Below are 17467 nucleotides of genomic sequence, written 5' to 3' on the forward strand. Positions count from 1 at the left end.
GGAGTTTGGTGTGTTCTCCCTGTGTCTGCGTGGGTTTCCTCTGGGTGACTGTCTGTGAGGAGTGTGGTGTGTTCTCCCTGTGTCTGCGTGGGTTTCCTCCTGGTGCTCCGATTTCCTCCCACAGTCCAAAAACACACGTTGGTAGGTGGATTGGCGACTCAAAAGTGTCCGTAGGTATGTGTGTGTGTGTCTGTGTTGCACTGTGAAGGACTGGCGCCCCCTCCAGGGTGTATTCCCGCCTTGATTCCAGGTAGGATCTGGACCCACCGCGACCCTGAACTGGATAAGTGTTACAGATAATGAATGAATGAATGAATGATTGAATGAACTGTATTCTCTGTGAAGGATATGTTATCGTCTTTTTACATAGATTGGCCACCAAACGTTATTCGTCCAAACTTATATGTTTTTTGCACATCTTGTTTGCTCCCCAATAAAAAACAGTCTCTCCAAAGCACTGAATCACAAAAATGTTAAGACAAACTCATGAATGTGTTCAGAATATTTTCTCTGCTATTTCTAATACGAAGAGCAGTTCAGCAGTGGGGGGAAATTAATGTGGATCTAATCGCATTTAACATCTCCCGTACAGTCCAGGGAACACTTTCCTCATACTTATGATGTGCTCAGTGTAAATAGTGCTAGATCACTGGAACACACTGATGCGTCACGGATAAAATCCTCTCTGTCCAGCTTGATGCTGTTCGACTGTCACGTGACCCGCACTGAATAAATGCCAAATCCCTTTCTTTCATTAGAAGTCATGAGGGACAGGATTATTATAGCTGTTGTCTGATTACACACTGATCTCTCGTCTCTGAAGATCAGACATCCGCCAGATGGACAACAACAAATGAGAGTCTAAGCAGATAAGCCTACTGTTACAGCAACAGGCCACACCGACTACACTATACGGCCAAAATCTGATGCTCGTCCAACATTTTTTTTAAACGTCTTTTCTTTTCCTACACTCTATCACTATGACTGAGTGTCTTGACCCGCGACCAAATTCCTTGCCCTATGAATGAACTCTGTCCCACGCTACTGAGCTGCATGACTCACAACTGAGCGTTCCATATAGTGTGTACCAAAACATTTATATTTTCCTTTGCATATGCTATTTTTGTATTTTATGTCACACAGGCAGTGGTGTCTCAAACTGCCAATTAAATATACTGTGGCTCGACAGACAGCACTTTTCTTTGGTACAAGATTCTCAAGAAGCTTGGGTGGCCTGGTGTGGTTTTAAAGGGAAAGTACATGAACACACAGTGGGAGATATAGTAACAGAATTAATAAACAAAAAGAAACGGAAAACTTGATATAATACATATAGATAGGATTACACTGATTAGAAGTTCTGAATGTCCATTCTTGGACAGCTATGGCATTTGAATGAATACTTCAGGTATCACAGGGTGTATAGGGAGATGCCAATCATAGTACAAAATCAGAAGTTGAGGTCAAGTGTGGTACAATCACATATACTTCCCAGGATGCATCTCTAGCCCTAATAAATATGGGGTGGAATGATCAGGTAGCCCTATGAACCCTATGTATATAGCTATTAAAGATAAAAACACACAATAAATAATTATTTAAGCTTTTTAGTTTATATTTGTTGATCTAATGCAGTGTTATTTGATGTGAAACCTACAAAAACCTTGAAAACCTATAAATCAATAATAGGAATATGTTTTTGCTGATGACTCATAGTTTTCCGCCCAGAGACAGCGTGAGATGACGTCATTTGAGTCAAAACGAAACTGAAAGTAAACACCGTCTTTCTTGTTCCCATGCAGCGTCTTTATTTCTGGTTTTAGCGAATATCATTAGAATCTTTCATGACGAACATGACACACAAATTTTGAAGGAGCACCTTGATTTTTAGGTGGTTTTTCACACTGGATTACTCCCAGAGGCTTCACAGCACCGCGATGAGAGCGCTATTTTTAGAAACGGTAGGATCTGCGCTTTCTAACGGTATACGTAGCTCACAGACGCATTCAGACATTCAAGACTTACAAAACTGATTATATAAGGTGTGTTTCTACCCAGCAAATGCGGGGTTCGGGTTGATTTTTCTCCTAAAGTGGAAGGGGTCTTGAGAGACAGACAGTCCCGCCTTCATTCCAGAGGTCAAAGTAAAATTTGACTCACCCATTAAAACGTTGCAGCATCTAACATTTGCACAAAACAATGGATAAAAGAAATTGCTATCCTTGATTATTGTCATTTTTTGAAAAGCAAACATATTAAATAGAGAAAGCACTTGTCTTCACATGAATACAAATATATTTTTTTCTGATTCCTGTTCCACACAGAGCTGGAAAAGCATGGAATTAATATGAGACCTTGTGAGCAGTGAAATAAAGGCAGACTTTCAATACTCCCAATAAAGGCAAAAATCACCTTGAGGCACATCTCTGGATCCACCCTGAGTAGAAAACAGATTTGAGATGCAAGGTGCAGGCTATTAGGAAAAGCGCCCAGACCTTAATGATCAAACAATAGCATCATAACGAGACAGCCCAAAATAAACTAGCCAAGCTGAGCGTGGCATAAAAGTTTACAGGAGGAGGGAGGCTACAGTGTGAGATATGAGTGACACCCCACTGATCCGAGCACAGATGTGAAAGGAAACGGTGAGAGAGTGAATAAGTTATTTTTGGTCGCTGGTGCAGATCCGGCTCCCCATAGACCAACAACAACACAAGCAGCCCGCTGCCGGTGCTGCAAAAGCTACGTTTTTGACAGTTTTGACTTTTATTAACATTAACTGAAAGCTAACTATACCTTCTTGCCCTCGAGGCATTTCCCAGCTTTGGAATTCAAAATCAATTCTAAGCACCTTGAGGATTCAGTAATAATTAGGTCAACCAGGCAGGAAGCCTGCAGGTTCTGTTCCCTTCCTAAGAGGTTGTAGCCTTGGAGGGTTTATCATGCTAGCAGTACTCTTCCCCAGCACTTATCTAAAGGGGATCTAAGCCAGTCCTCAGAGACCTCACAGGTCATGGCTTTACTGCACATTTCTCCATTTCCCAAAACACCTGAGCCAGGCAATTAAGCTTCTAGTGGAACTGGTGGTAGTATCGCTGAAAGAATTGGACCACCAAAAACCCCACCAGACTTCATGGACACTATGCATCTTTCCAGATTGAGCTTGAAATATATCTGCTAACTAATGCAAGTTTTAATGGCCTAAAATTCTGATAACCTGTACTATCATTCATTCATTATCTGTAACCGCTTATCCATTTCAGGGTCGCGGTGGGTCCAGAGCCTACCTGGAATACACCCTGGAGGGGGCGCCAGTCCTTCACAGGGCACCTGTACTATCAGCAAATTTACATTTACATTCACATACCAGTTTTTTTCATTTTATACTTCAGTAGCTACTGGCTGATATAAACTGACTGATATGAATGCCAGTCAACTGTTAACAGTAAAATCACTCTCAGTTTTCCATGCTCACATTTCTGAAACTCTATATACATCAGTTTTCTCCCCAATTTAATTTGTCATTGCCTAATCCTCTCATGTGCTAGGTCTAACTCTATCACATGAGTGATTGAGTGAATGTGTGATGCCCTGTGATTGACCTCTCCAGTGTGTGTCCATGGGCCCAATGATTCCTGGTAGGTTCCACACACAATGTGACCCTGAATAGAATGAAACTGTGGTAGAAAATGAATACATTAATGAATGTTTCCATTGAGTTTGAATGTTAAGTGCATGGGACAATAGCTGTAATATCTGTAACAGTTTCATCCACATGAACGCCTGGACTGAATCATTCCACCAGCAAAAAAAGATCAGCTCTGCTCAAACATTCATTAACTCTTCCTATTTGAATCTAGCTTTGCTTAGTTTGCTATATATCCTGAGCCTCTGTTGTTAATGCTAGGTTTGCATTTGATCCTGAGTTATTCAGCATGGAAAACCACTGTCTGCTAGCCCAAATAAAAACTATTATGCATATGCATCCTAACAGCTTTCCTTGATGACATGACAACATGCAATTTCTACATAAATTACACCCCTGGAATAAGTTAAATATCTGACAATGACATGATCCAGGCACAACTAATAAGGCTGTTATTATGCAGTGATCCATTAGTTGCGTTGAGAGTGGGGACTTGTCAAAATGAGGACTGGCTAGGGTTCTTTCAGGCTCTAAGCTCATAAATATGGAGTACTGTTGTTCGGGTTGTACCGGGGTTCTGTCTGGTAAGCTGCTGCTCCATCATGTTCTCGCTGAACAGGAGGGACAGTGGGCTTCATTAACAAAGGGCTTGTTATTGTAGCTCACATTCATCCTGAGTTCAGCGGCCTCCTGTGCTCTCTCCCCACAACTCTGACCTGAATGACAAAGAGAAGAAGCTGACATTTGGTACTGAAATCAATTTCAGCCTTGCGGCTAGTTAAGGGCTTTCACAATGAACGTCCTGTATTTCTTCTTAAAGCTTTGCAGAAGAGGTGAAATACACCTGAGGGGCTCAAGGACAAGGACTTTAACTTTATTTTTTTATTCTTGCAGTTACATGGTTTTTTTTAGAGCAGAGATGTGCAATAAGACTTGTTTTGATATTCAAGCATCTGTAAAAGTTAATGATCGGTTAATTGGGAAGCCATGCATAATTAGATTGAGATTTCTTTAGTGCTGTGGGTTTACCTTTTTTGGTGACTAACAAGAGGCACACACATCTGAAGCCATTTAATTAACAGTAGTTGATAAAAATCAGTAGGTTTTCATGTGGGATCAGCAGTGGAGGCTACCACTGATGAGTAAAAAAGATAAAAAAAGGCAAACCAGTGCAACCTTGGATGCTGTAGGAGATGTGGATTATGTGTCAACATTTAAGCGCACAGCAACATCCAGTGTTAAATCAACACTATTAGTGTTGACTTACCACTGAGAGTGTTAAATTATTACACTAACAGTGTTGATTTAACACTGGTGAATTTGCCGTGTATAATACTCCACAGCTGCATTCCCTTCAGAGGCTTCCAGTGGCTACTCACATCAGATTTAAAAACGCTGACACTCTTCTAAAAGCCAAGAATGGACCAGCCCCTATCTACACGATGGAAATTATCAAAACCTGATCCCTGCCTAGAGCACGTCGAGCATCTAGCATGTCTCAGCATGAACAACCTTCCTTTAAGCCATGTGAGAGACAAGCTTCGAGGCTCTTCTCCGTCCTGGCTCGCAGACAGTGGAACGAACTTCCAGAGCACTTACTAATATGTTTTGAATTATCTTTTGAAATGTTTTGAATTGTGTTCCGGCGGCACAGCTCAGCAGGTAGTGTCGCAGTCACACAGCTCCAGGGACCTGGAGATTGTGGGTTCCGGGTGACTGTCTGTGAGGAGTGTGGTGTGTTCTCCCTGTGTCCGCATGGGTTTCCTCCGGGTGACTGTCTGTGAGGAGTGTGGTGTGTTCTCCCTGTGTCTGCGTGGGTTTCCTCCGGGTGACTGTCTGTGAGGAGTGTGGTGTGTTCTCCCTGTGTCTGCATGGGTTTCCTCCGGGTGCTCCGGTTTCCTCCCACAGTCCAAAAACACACGTTGGTAGGTGGATTGGCGACTCAAAAGTGTCCGTGTGTGAGTGTGTGAGTGAATGTGTGTGTGTCTGTGTTGCCCTGTGAAGGACTGGCGCCCCCTCCAGGGTGTATTCCTGCCTTGCGCTCAATGATTCCAGGTTGGCTCTGGACCCACCGCGACCCTGAACTGGATAAGCGCTTATAGATAATGAATGAAATGAATGAATTGTGTTCCTCTTCCCTAAATATTAGGGTTATAGACGTTCCCTTTTATTATGTTATATTTCTCTCTCTGGGTTTCAGTACTAAATCCTGTACCTAGGGATATCTCATTCGATATTTAGATTTTAATCCTATTTTGTACTGGTGAGAATGTATTTTCTGAAAATGTCTCAGTGTATAAGAGGGTCTGTTAAACACCATAAATGTATATATATTGACTGTAACATTATGACCACCTCCTTGTTTCTACACTCACTGTCCATTCTCTCAGCTTCAATGATTAGACAAAAGCACTTTGTATTTCTACATTTACAGACTGTAGTCCATCTCTTGCTCTCCATACTTTGTTTGCTCCCTTTCACCCTGGTTCATTGATGGTCAGGACCCCCACAGAGCAGGTATGAAAAAAATGGATCAGACACGGCAGGGCTTAGTGGGTTGCCTTATTTTGTCTGCCTGCCTGTGATGAAATATAACAGATACCTGATACCTCTCTCAGTATTATAACAGTGGTACAACAGTTAAACAAGTGCTCAAGTACCCATCATTTTCCCAACTTAGCATCAACTGTGCTTTTTTACTTCTTCTTCTTTCACCTGCACTTATCCACCACTGGCTCTGAGGTACAACATCTACGTTTAGCAACCATGGTGTTTCCACAGTGACTTTACACCCACTACCATTTAATTCCACTAATTACTGCATGGGCAATAGAAGGGAGCAAATGGATGAATCCTGTATTTGCAGATGTGCCCCACTCCGTCTCTGTCTCCAGTCAACTGCCCATCCTGTCCTAAAGCACAGAGTCTCCACAGATGGCAATATAATCAGACAGTTCATATGAGCGTGAAAACCAGACCCTCTGCTTTTTAATGGATTCTGATGGAATGAGTGTCACTGAGGCAGGACCCTCCTCCTCCACTCTGCTGTCTGAGAACTGGGGGCAGACGGCACACACGCAGCCGAGTGGCTCTCAGACCGTGTCTCTACCATATGCTCCAGACCAAGCTGTGGATATTCCTGCACGCAATGGATGTACAACCTACAGCGAAACCTTATTCACTCAGCAGCACGGTGCGAAGATGAACAAAGGACAACAACGTCTTAAGAATTAAAAACACATTTCATACACTCACGCATTCACCAAATGGTGTAACCAGTTATAAACTGGTTATAAAAACACAGTGAAAACCTCAGACGAGCAGGACAGAATTAAATACTGATATTTAATAATATCTTTGTCATTTAAGTGAATGATGGGTCCTATAAGCCCCTTCTCAAATGACACAGTCTCTGAGAGCAGATGTTTCAAGCGTTTCTTTTTCAAAGGCATCAGCTGCCAGAGAAGTGTCAGTTACCAGTTGTGATCACGTACTTAAGTGTAAAAATTTGACATATTTTTAAAAGTCACTATGGGGTTAAATCACTTACCTTGTCTTTCTGCAAACACATGTCATTCATAAACAGGACTATAATCTGTACAGTGAACTGTAAAACTGTTGATAACTTCACACCATTTACCTTGCCGTTGATGATTTAATACTATAAAGAAGATAAAAATATCAAATAAAGTATTGGAACTCCAAGTGGTGAAACTATTGTAAGCATTGCGGCACGGTGGCTTTGTGGTGAGCACGTTTGCCTCCCAGCGCTGGGATCTTGGGTTCAAGTCCCATCTGGGTGGAGTTTCCATGTTCTCCCCGTGTCTGCGTGGGTTTCCTCCGGGGTCTCCGGTTTCCTCCCACAGTCCAAAAACATGGAGGGTAGGTGAATTGGCTTCTCTAATAACTGTCCTGATGTGTGAATGAATGTCTGTATGTGTGAGCCCAGATATGGATCGGCGCTCTGTCCTGGGTTAAACCCTAGTGCCCGATGCAGTCCTCCAGGTGGACGGTCGTTCCTGGTCGAGAGTACGCTGTGTGCGTTTGGCTGCCGCTTCTCACCAGTGTGTGTGGATTGAGTGTTCTGAGCAGTGTGGATTGTAAAGCGTCCTTGGGTGTCTAGAAAGGCGCTTATAAGTGTAAAGATACATACATACATACACTGGCCCTGTCATTATGCAATCTCTGCTAACAAAAACTGTGCAGTTTGTATTTCCCTCCAAGCATGTTGAACAGTTCAAAAACAGTTTTAAAAAAGCCAACTGGCTATGATCACATGTCTCTGAGGAATCATTTGCTAAACGTCATCCTTGTAGCTTGTTAGAATGGTGTAATCTGTTGAGTTCCAGGTAATGACCAAACCTGGAATAGAAAATTGGATATTTTTTAAAGAAGTAGTAAAATACCTGCCGTGAAACGATTTTCAGCAAATGTGTAACAATAATAGCAGTAACTCCAAAAACATGTGTAAATGTATTCACTGATATAAGGAGGTGAAATTTTCATACCATCCTCTCCCTTCCATCTGCACAACACTAACAAGCGTCTCAAACACGTTAGGAACAGAGAGCTGTGTACTGGAGTGTGAGTGACTGGAGGAATTCCTGAAGGAATGTGAGTGCTGCTGAAGTAGAGCAGACCATGTCCGTGCATCCAAACACTTCTGCTCAATACAAGGTGCATCTACAGGTGTAATTTACACGGGACGGTTTCTGAAATGTCTGGTTTGTGCCCACCATTTCTAGAAACGGAAGTTGGTTGGAATAAACCTGAGCCACAAACCTCAGACCACTGTAATACCAGGAAAGCAAAAGTGTTTCCCTCAATCTTAAACTGAGACACGTCCTTTTAAAATTAAATTCTTAAATTATCTCTTGACAAATTGTGAGGATTCTAGAGACTCAAATAAAAAGGAAAATGTAATGTACAACCTTTATCTCTTCCACACACAAATACAGGGGGGGTCATTTATATGGATACACCTTAATAAAATGAGAATGGTTGGTGATATTAACTTCCTGTTTGTGGCACATTAGTATATGGGAGGGGGGGAAACTTTTCAAGATGGGTGGTAATCATGGCGGCCATTTTGAAGTTGGCCATTTTTGATCCAACTTTTGTTTTTTTAATGGGAAGAGACACATCAAACATATTGGGAATTTCACACAAAAAAACAATTGTGTGCTTGGTTTTAACGTAACTTTATTGTTTCATGAGTTTTTTACAAGTTTCTGACCACTTATAAAATGTGTTCAAAGTGCTGCCCATTGTGTTGGATTGTCAATGCAACCCTCTTCTCCCACTCTTCACACACTAATAGCAACACCGCAGGAGAAATGCTAGCACAGGCTTCCAGTATCCGTAGTTTCAGGTGCTGTACATCTCATATCTTCACAGCATAGACAATTGCCTTCAGATGAACCCAAAGATAAAACTCTAAGGGGGTCAGATCGGGAGACCTTGGGAGCCATTCAACTGGCCCACGACGACCAATCCACTTTGCAGGAAACTGTTCATCTAGGAATGCTCGGACCTGACACCCATAATGTGGTGGTGCACCATCTTACTGGAAAAACTCAGGGAACGTGCCAGCTTCAGTGCATAAAGAGGGAACACATCATCATGTAGCAATTTCACATATCCAGTGACCTTGAGGTTTCCATTGAAGAAGGATGGCCCCACTATCTTTGTACCCCATATACCACACCATACCATCAAGATGTGCAGCACCTGAAACTGCAGATACTGGAAGCCTGTGCTAGCATTTCTCCTGCGGTGTTGCTATCAGTGTGTGAAGAGTGGGAGAAGAGGGTTGCATTGACAATCCAACACAATGGGCAGCACCTTGAACACATTTTATAAGTGGTCAGAAACTTGTAAATAACTCATGAAAGAACAAAAGTTACCAAGCACACCATTGTTTTTCTTGTGAAATTCCCAATAAGTTTGATGTGTCACATGACCCTCTTCCCATTGAAAAAACAAAAGTTGGATCCAAAATGGCAGACTTCAAAATGGCCGCCATGGTCACCACCCATCTTGAAAAGTCCCCCCATATACTAATGTGCCACAAACAGGAAGTTAATATCACCAGCCATTCCCATTTTATTAAGGTGTATCCATATTAATGGCCCACCCTGTTAAGGTTATTAGTAGTTGTGTTCGAAGGAATTGGTATCAAGTAAATGAAATTTTCTCAAGCCTTTTCATAGCATTCCACAAAAAAATCTGTGTTGAAAATGCAACTAATCCACCTGTGAGGACTTTGCAAGCTGAAAAGGAGCCACACAGAGCAGATTTGTATGGTGGGTGTTTATGGCTTTTCTGCTGAAGCTGCAAATATTGATCCATAAGGAGCCATGGTGGAACATACACATTCTGTGAAGAAAGAATGAGCAGAGAGTGGAATCTGCATCCCGCCGTAGGATAAAATGTAATTTTGAGCAGAATCTGCTCATGTTTCGACTATTCTTTTTTTCTATTCATGAAGAAAACCTTGGCTTATGACAGTGAAAATATTCATGAAATGTAGTTTATTATAGTAAATTCAATTATGTCAAATATGAGCACACAAATATGAGCACACTTGCCATTACTTAAACAACGCTGATCAACTTCATGTTTTAGTCCAAAGAGAACATAATTAGACCAGCTTTATGGAATTTTGTGCAGTGATGTATGGGAAATGATTAGACCTGGACATTTGGTAATGTTTTTGACTGTGATTCAAATTATTTTCTGTAAAATAAAGCCTTTTTTATTTGGTGAAGTACTCCAACATATTAACTGTTTCTGGCTTGAGGATTAAAAAATGCAACTAATAGTTTTGCCCTTCAAATTATAAATTTTTCATTCATTATCTGTATCCCTTATCCAGTTCAGGGTCGCGGTGGGTCCAGAGCCTACCTGGAATCATTGGGCGCAAGGCGGGAATACACCCTGGAGGTGTATTCAACACACACACACACACACACACACACACAAACACACACACACACACACACACATTCACTCACACACTCACACCTACAGACACTTTTGAGTCACCAATCCACCAACCAATGTGTGGTTTTGGACTGTGGGAGGAAACCGGAGCACCCGGAGGAAACCCACGCAGACACAGGGAGAACACACCAACTCCTCACAGACAGTCACCTGGAGGAAACCCACGCGGACACAGGGAAAACACACCAACTCCTCAATGACAGTCACCCGGAGGAAACCCACGTGGACACAGCGAGAACACACCAACTCCTCACAGACAGTCACCCGGAGGAAACCCACGCAGACACGGGGAGAACACACCAGCTCCTCACAGACAGTCACCCGGAGGAAACCCACACAGACACAGGGAGAACACACCAACTCCTCACAGACAGTCACCCGGAGCGGGAATCAAACCCACAACCTCCAGGTCCCTGGAGCTGTGCGACTGCGACACCTACCTGAGACACCTACCTGCTGCGCCCCCGTGCCGCCCTCCCTTCAAATTATGAGGAATAAAATTGTATTCTTTGATAGTATTTTGTAAAAGCCCTTCTACACTGTAATGTAATTTTGACATATTGTTTAACTTCAGTTTGTTTATGGTAGTTGTGTGTATTAGTCAGATGGTGTTGACCTTTCAAAGAACCAAAAAGCTTTCAGTCTCACAAGCAGATGTCTGGCTTATGAGAGTATTTTTAACCCTCTTCTTCACTGATCACACAGAACTTTTCCAAACAATGCTTTGCCCATGGGTGCAGCACTTTTGGACTGAAAGACTGAGACCGTACTGCCTAAGGCAACAGTTCTCCACCACGTTTTAACTTACCCTGCACTGCTCACTTGAGCCGGTTCACACTTTCAGCTGCTTTATCTGTTCTAACACACTTGACACTGTTCGTGAAGAAACTTGACAATGACCTGCTGAGTTCAATCTGGTAGTTCATTATGAGCTATTAATGCAACTTAGAGTCAAGAATTACAACTGGAGCAGCTTAAACAGGACTGTTATCTATGTCGTGTGAAGACTCATTACCTTTTTAAGTGTACACTTGTGTCTAAACATGAATAACGTGACAATCCTCAGAGATAATAAACAAACTTATAATTCCACCTTAAACTACACTCAACGTAAACTAGCAGAGCATTCTGAAAATACTGTGTGTAACGTTTCTCTGTGAAATCCAAAGATAGATCTACACTAAATCTGTGGATTATTGACTGTTCATTAGATGTGATATAGGTTTGGACTTGTCACCACCACAACTATCCCACCCCCAAAACACACACACACACACACACACAACACACTACATTTCAAATAAGACATAGGGTTTTGTGTTGCACCTTTATAGCTACTTCCAGCACAAAATGTATATAAACATTTTCAAAAACAAGGTTTTCAAAGGTGGGGGCTAAATCTTACAAATGTTTCTGGGGCAGTGATAATGAGGCTAAAAAGAGCTGAAAAAACAGTGTGATGTAACTCCGTACAGTTCAGTGACCACACTGATATATATACTGTATATTTAGACCACAATTATACATAAATAAAAGAGACTTCTGGTAATTGTACAAGTTACTTAACAAGTTGTTCACTGTTCCCCTACAGAGCCCTGCAGGTGAAATCAATTCAAATTTAATTACAATGTACCAACAAATTAATATGGAGTGGGAACATATAAGTCATGGTTACAAGATAGTCAAACATTAAATATCTTGTTCCCATGTCTTATAGTGTCTTTCCTACGCATTATTAGGTTGCTATTTCAAAGGCTGTCAGCACCAGGCTTTTTCAGATTATTCACCTGAATTGATTATTTCTGTATGTTTTTGTTTCTTTATTTTCAGTACACATTTATTTTATTTGAATGAATCTGAATACTATCTAATATTTACCTTATTTAACTGGTATTGCTGAAAAGCTGAAGAGTCTTTACCATTAAATATAACAAGATACATCAAGCTGGACACTTACAAGCTTGGTCTTTAGAGGCTGAGTTTTATTAGCACCTTCAGAATGAAACAGATGTGCTCTGGTTAATAAGAAAATGTAGAAGGGTTGTTTTTTTTTTTCACTGAGAGCCTCCATTAGCTCTCACTCTCTTCTCTGCCCACAGTGACACATTAGAGACCAGCTGAGTTGCTGTGTGTCCATCAGTGGAATCCAACACCAGCTGCAGGGATTAATGTTTGCACTAGGACTTTGCCAAGTGCTAATTTTAATCAGATCAACACCATCCTCCCCTTCAACCGTTAAAAAAAATTCCCACATGGTGCCTCCCCCTTACCCCAGGCCTGTAGGACCACTGAGATGCAAGCGGAGACCTCAGCGGAGGGTGAAGGGTGTGGGGGGTGATTTGGGAAAATATGTTATTGCAACTTTTCAGAATACTATCGCAATGTTCATGCTTGAAGCTTGAAGCCTAAACTTCAATCCCAGTCTACCAGCTCTCTGTTTCTGAAGGATTTGGTTAGACATTCATTCATTCATTATCTGTAAGCGCTTATCCAATTCAGGGTCGCGGTGGGTCCAGAGCCTACCTGAAATCATTGGGCGCAAGGCGGGAATACACCCTGGAGGGGGCGCCAGTCCTTCACAGGGCAACACACACACACTCACACCTACGGACACTTTTGAGTTACCAACGTGTGTTTTTTGGACTGTGGGAGGAAACCGGAGTACCTGGAGGAAGCCCACGCGGACACAGGGAGAACACACCAACTCCTCACAGACAGTCACCCGGAGGAAACCCACGCAGACACAGGGAGAACACACCAACTCCTCACAGACAGTCACCCGGAGGAAACCCACGCAGACACAGGGAGAACACACCAACTCCTCACAGACAGTCACCCGGAGGAAACCCACACAGACACAGGGAGAACACACCAACTCCTCACAGACAGTCACCCGGAGGAAACCCACGCAGACACAGGGAGAATACACCACACTCCTCACAGACAGTCACCCGGAGGAAACCCACGCAGACACAGAGAGAACACACCACACTCCTCACAGACAGTCACCCGGAGCGGGAATCGAACCCACAACCTCCAGGCCCCTGGAGCTGTGTGACTGCGACACCTACCTGCTGCACCACCGTGCCACCCATGGTTAGACATCCTATCCTAAAATATTTTATGACAACATTAAAAAAAATGCAGTATATAGTTAAATCTGCACTTCCTACAGTTGGAAAACTGCACCACAAAATCAAATTTGCGATACTGATACAATTAATTGCTTAGCGTTTATCTGCACTCATTTACCCTGCAATACACATGAAGTTTCCTCTGGGGTTCTTTGTTGTCTTTATGAATCTTCTAGTTTTTATAATAAACAAACAGGGCTCCTACTAGGGCCTTTAAGGGCTCCACTGCAGTGCAACAATCAAAAAAATCCCCTATTGGTTCTCCCAGGAACCTTTTGCTTTTAGAAAAAAACTTAACAGGCAGAAAGATATGTGGCACCCTTCCCTACATTTCCAGTTAGTCCTAGTGCACGCCTGTGTTTCCCCCTCAGTTAGCAAGCTTGATTCATCACACATCAACTAATCAGCAAGATCCTGAAGTGCTTTACCCAAATGTGCACAGAACTAAAAGCGCTGTGTATGCAGTCTCGCACAGGCAGGGATGTCTTTCTACACTGACAGTTTAAAACAGGGTAGTAAATATGAATAACTGCTTTAACAACAGTTGACAGTGACAACAGTTTACGGCACTTGCTTAAAGAAGCACATTCAGTCAGAGAAGAGTAGAGAATGTTGTTGTTGTTGTTGTTGTATGCCTGGTACATGTCATATATATATATATAGAAATCTAGAATTAATTACATTATATTTTATCATAGTACTGACGTATTCAAAACATACCCTTCTCATTTTAATACCATTTCATTAAGCAGTAGCTTCCATTCAGACATATTCTTCATGTGTCTAAACTTTGTGGAGCTTTTTAACCAGCGGTGTGCCTCATGAATCTAAGGCTTAAATTGCTTGTTGGTGTTTGCACATCAGATATTATGAGGTTATTGTTATGAGCTGTTAGTCGTGTCTTATTTTTTTAGCTTACTGCACTGCAATTCAATGGCTATAAAATAAATAAGGCTAAAGGACACGGGAAAAAAGACGCTCTGAAGACACCTGATGCAGATGTGTACACTGGCTCCACCTGGATGAATAGGCTATTTGACATCAACACAATGCCCATCCTTACTTTTGTTAGGACTTGAGTTGATCCATTGTTTCTTAAGGTGGAAGCCATTAACTGATTTGAATCAAGTCAATTAAATTAGAGCTTGTGATGTAAGTGGTTTAAGGACGACCCCCACTGCTCTGGTTGTGTTCTGAGTGTTTAGCGTATTAAAATATAGTTATTTGTCTGTATGACTGTGATTTATCCTCCTGAGCTGAATCATGCTGAGAGTGACGTGTGTAAAGTTCAGACTGGTGAAGTGCTGAGAAGGTGTCCGTACCCTGGATGTGCTGCTTGACCACGCTCTCCAGCCGGTCCAGTCTTTCCAGGATCCGCAGCGTCTCTCTCGGATCCTCCTCCAACTTTCTCTGCGGGAGTTTCCCGCTGCCGCCGTCGGAGACGAAGCGCGTGATCCAGCCTGCGTAAAGCAGGCACGCGATGTTGGTCATTCCGCTCAGGACCACACACGTCGACACCAGAGTCTTCACTCTCCTCGTGCACGCCATCACATTTGGTTCAAAACGTGACGAAGAAAGATACCGTAACGCGCCTACTTTCGTTCCCGCGGCGCGTCATATATGGAGCCATCGTCGCTGCGCGCGCTCTCTGCCGCTCACCGCTTCGGCTGGGAACAAGCGCGCAAAACCGTGCGCACGCGCCCAGTGACATTCAATTCTGACTGAATTTTGGACGCGCTCGCGAATCACCGACGGAGACTGGGCTTTACTCTCTGAAGCTACTTCCCTCTTTATCCGCTTTTTATTCTAAACTCACACACACAGAGCAACAGAAACAGGTGACCTACACTTTATTGTGAACACAGTAGTACATGTGAACACACTACGGTGAACACTACCGCACCCGGCCACAAGAGGGCGTGGACCATTAACAGTCAAATCAATTAGCAAGACTCAACATTAAAATCGAAAGCAGAAAACGAGCGCTTCGTTGGCCGTTAAAACCCAAATAAACATTATTGTCATGTACAAAATGAAGTAGAAGTATTACTGAATCATAAACAATAGTGTTGGGAGTTCTCAACTCTCCCACTGAAGTACATAAAGCGCCCCTAGAAAACGTTTAACTCCCGCCCGTTTTTGACCACTCCCACCCGTATTCAGGCAGCTCTCCTATTGGCTAACTCTTATAACGGCTGTCCCCGCTCATTGTGAGGATTCAAATGAATAGTTAATTATTTCCCCTTCAACACCAACCCACCCATAACAATTATTAAATGGGATTTTGGGTAATGTTTTGTGACATGTTCCTCTCACAATTTTGTGCTGTTTTTGAATTTAGTAAATACGCCTGAAACTATTTTACTGGACCTGTTTGAATGGTAGTGACTGCGTTCCTCCCTTTCAGGTTGAGGAATCCCAGTAAACAAGGAACGTCCCTGGACGTTCAAAATAGGTCTAAAAGTAGTCTGTCCGTCAAGGACATATTTTAAACATCAATGGACGTCCAAAATCCACCTTTAAAAGTTAGTTAAGTAGTGACCAATCGATAACGTCAGTGGACGTCCAAAATGCGTTTTATACAAGTAATTTATTTCGGGACCAATTAATAACGTCAATGGACGTCCAAAATACGTCTAATAGTCGTCTTTTCAATGTCTGCGTTTGGACGTCTTTTCAACTTTTATTTTGAACCTTAAGAGAACGTTGATTAGACGGCAGTCATTACGTTATTTCAACGTTGAATCAACGGCTAAATGTTTACTGGGATGTATGTACAGCATGAAGCAAAGTAGCTACGAACTGTGTTAATTGTGTTTATTTTCACACTATTCTGAGGATGATGTCCTACTTTGTAAAGATTGAATTCTAACAGAAAAAATATATACATTATCAAAAGATACATTACAATAAATGAATAAATCTGCTAAATCTATCCCAGAAAATGGGTATTGTACAATAATATTGCCTTCATTCTACATATTTTCTGAGTAAATAATCATATAACTTCTATCCTGTTACAGTTATAGCAGGTGTCTGTTAGCTGATGTGACACATATTGGCAGTTGGCACTGTTCAACGTTGGTAGTGGTGATTGGTCAATGGAATTGTGTGTGATTGGGGTAGTCCAATGGGCTGAATTTAAGATAGAGAGAAAATTCCACCAAAATCTGGGAATAAAATTCATTTATTTTTTTTAAATGTACACTGCAATTCTGTAGTTTAATACTTTTACTCATGTATTTTGGCAAGATCTTGTTATTCTTACTTTCAACCCATTTTATAGGCCATTCTCCTCATGTCAGATAATTTCAGGTTTCAAATTGTTCACAGCCAACACTCAGTCACCCGAATAATATTGATGACATTCAGGATACATGCTAAATAAATAATCTGTGCACAGAACGCAGAGGGTGCATTTGTAAATATCCCAGGGAGCAGGTATAATGATCAGGGTATTATCAGGAGATCTTACAGTGAGTTGTGGACTATAGTGAACTGTTGAATTCACAATAGATATTCGGGGACTTCCTTGTAGTTACTGACCCTGAACCCTTCAGAGAAGAGTGTGAGAAGTAAAGGGAGAGGGCGGAGTGAAGCTAGGCTAACAGACAGGCTCCAGAGAAAGGCAACCCCAGGCAGCAGCTTTGATCTTTGTGTCTGCTGCTGTAATTCTAAGTTA

At 42.1% G+C, this 17467-nt stretch overlaps 1 protein-coding gene across 1 annotated transcript in view; it reads right to left on the minus strand.

Annotated features, from left to right (window-relative positions):
- galnt18a (UDP-N-acetyl-alpha-D-galactosamine:polypeptide N-acetylgalactosaminyltransferase 18a) overlaps positions 1–15428 on the minus strand; it is a 91006-nt gene extending 75578 nt beyond the window's left edge. The window contains exon 1 of the mRNA XM_066648631.1: positions 15108–15428. Within this exon, the coding sequence (XP_066504728.1) occupies positions 15108–15333 (226 nt within the window). The 5' untranslated portion in view covers positions 15334–15428. The remainder of the gene's footprint in view (positions 1–15107) is intronic.
- Between the last annotated feature and the right edge of the window lie 2039 nt (positions 15429–17467).

The sequence above is a fragment of the Hoplias malabaricus genome, chromosome 17 (assembly GCF_029633855.1).
Source record: "Hoplias malabaricus isolate fHopMal1 chromosome 17, fHopMal1.hap1, whole genome shotgun sequence".
NCBI lineage: Eukaryota > Metazoa > Chordata > Actinopteri > Characiformes > Erythrinidae > Hoplias > Hoplias malabaricus.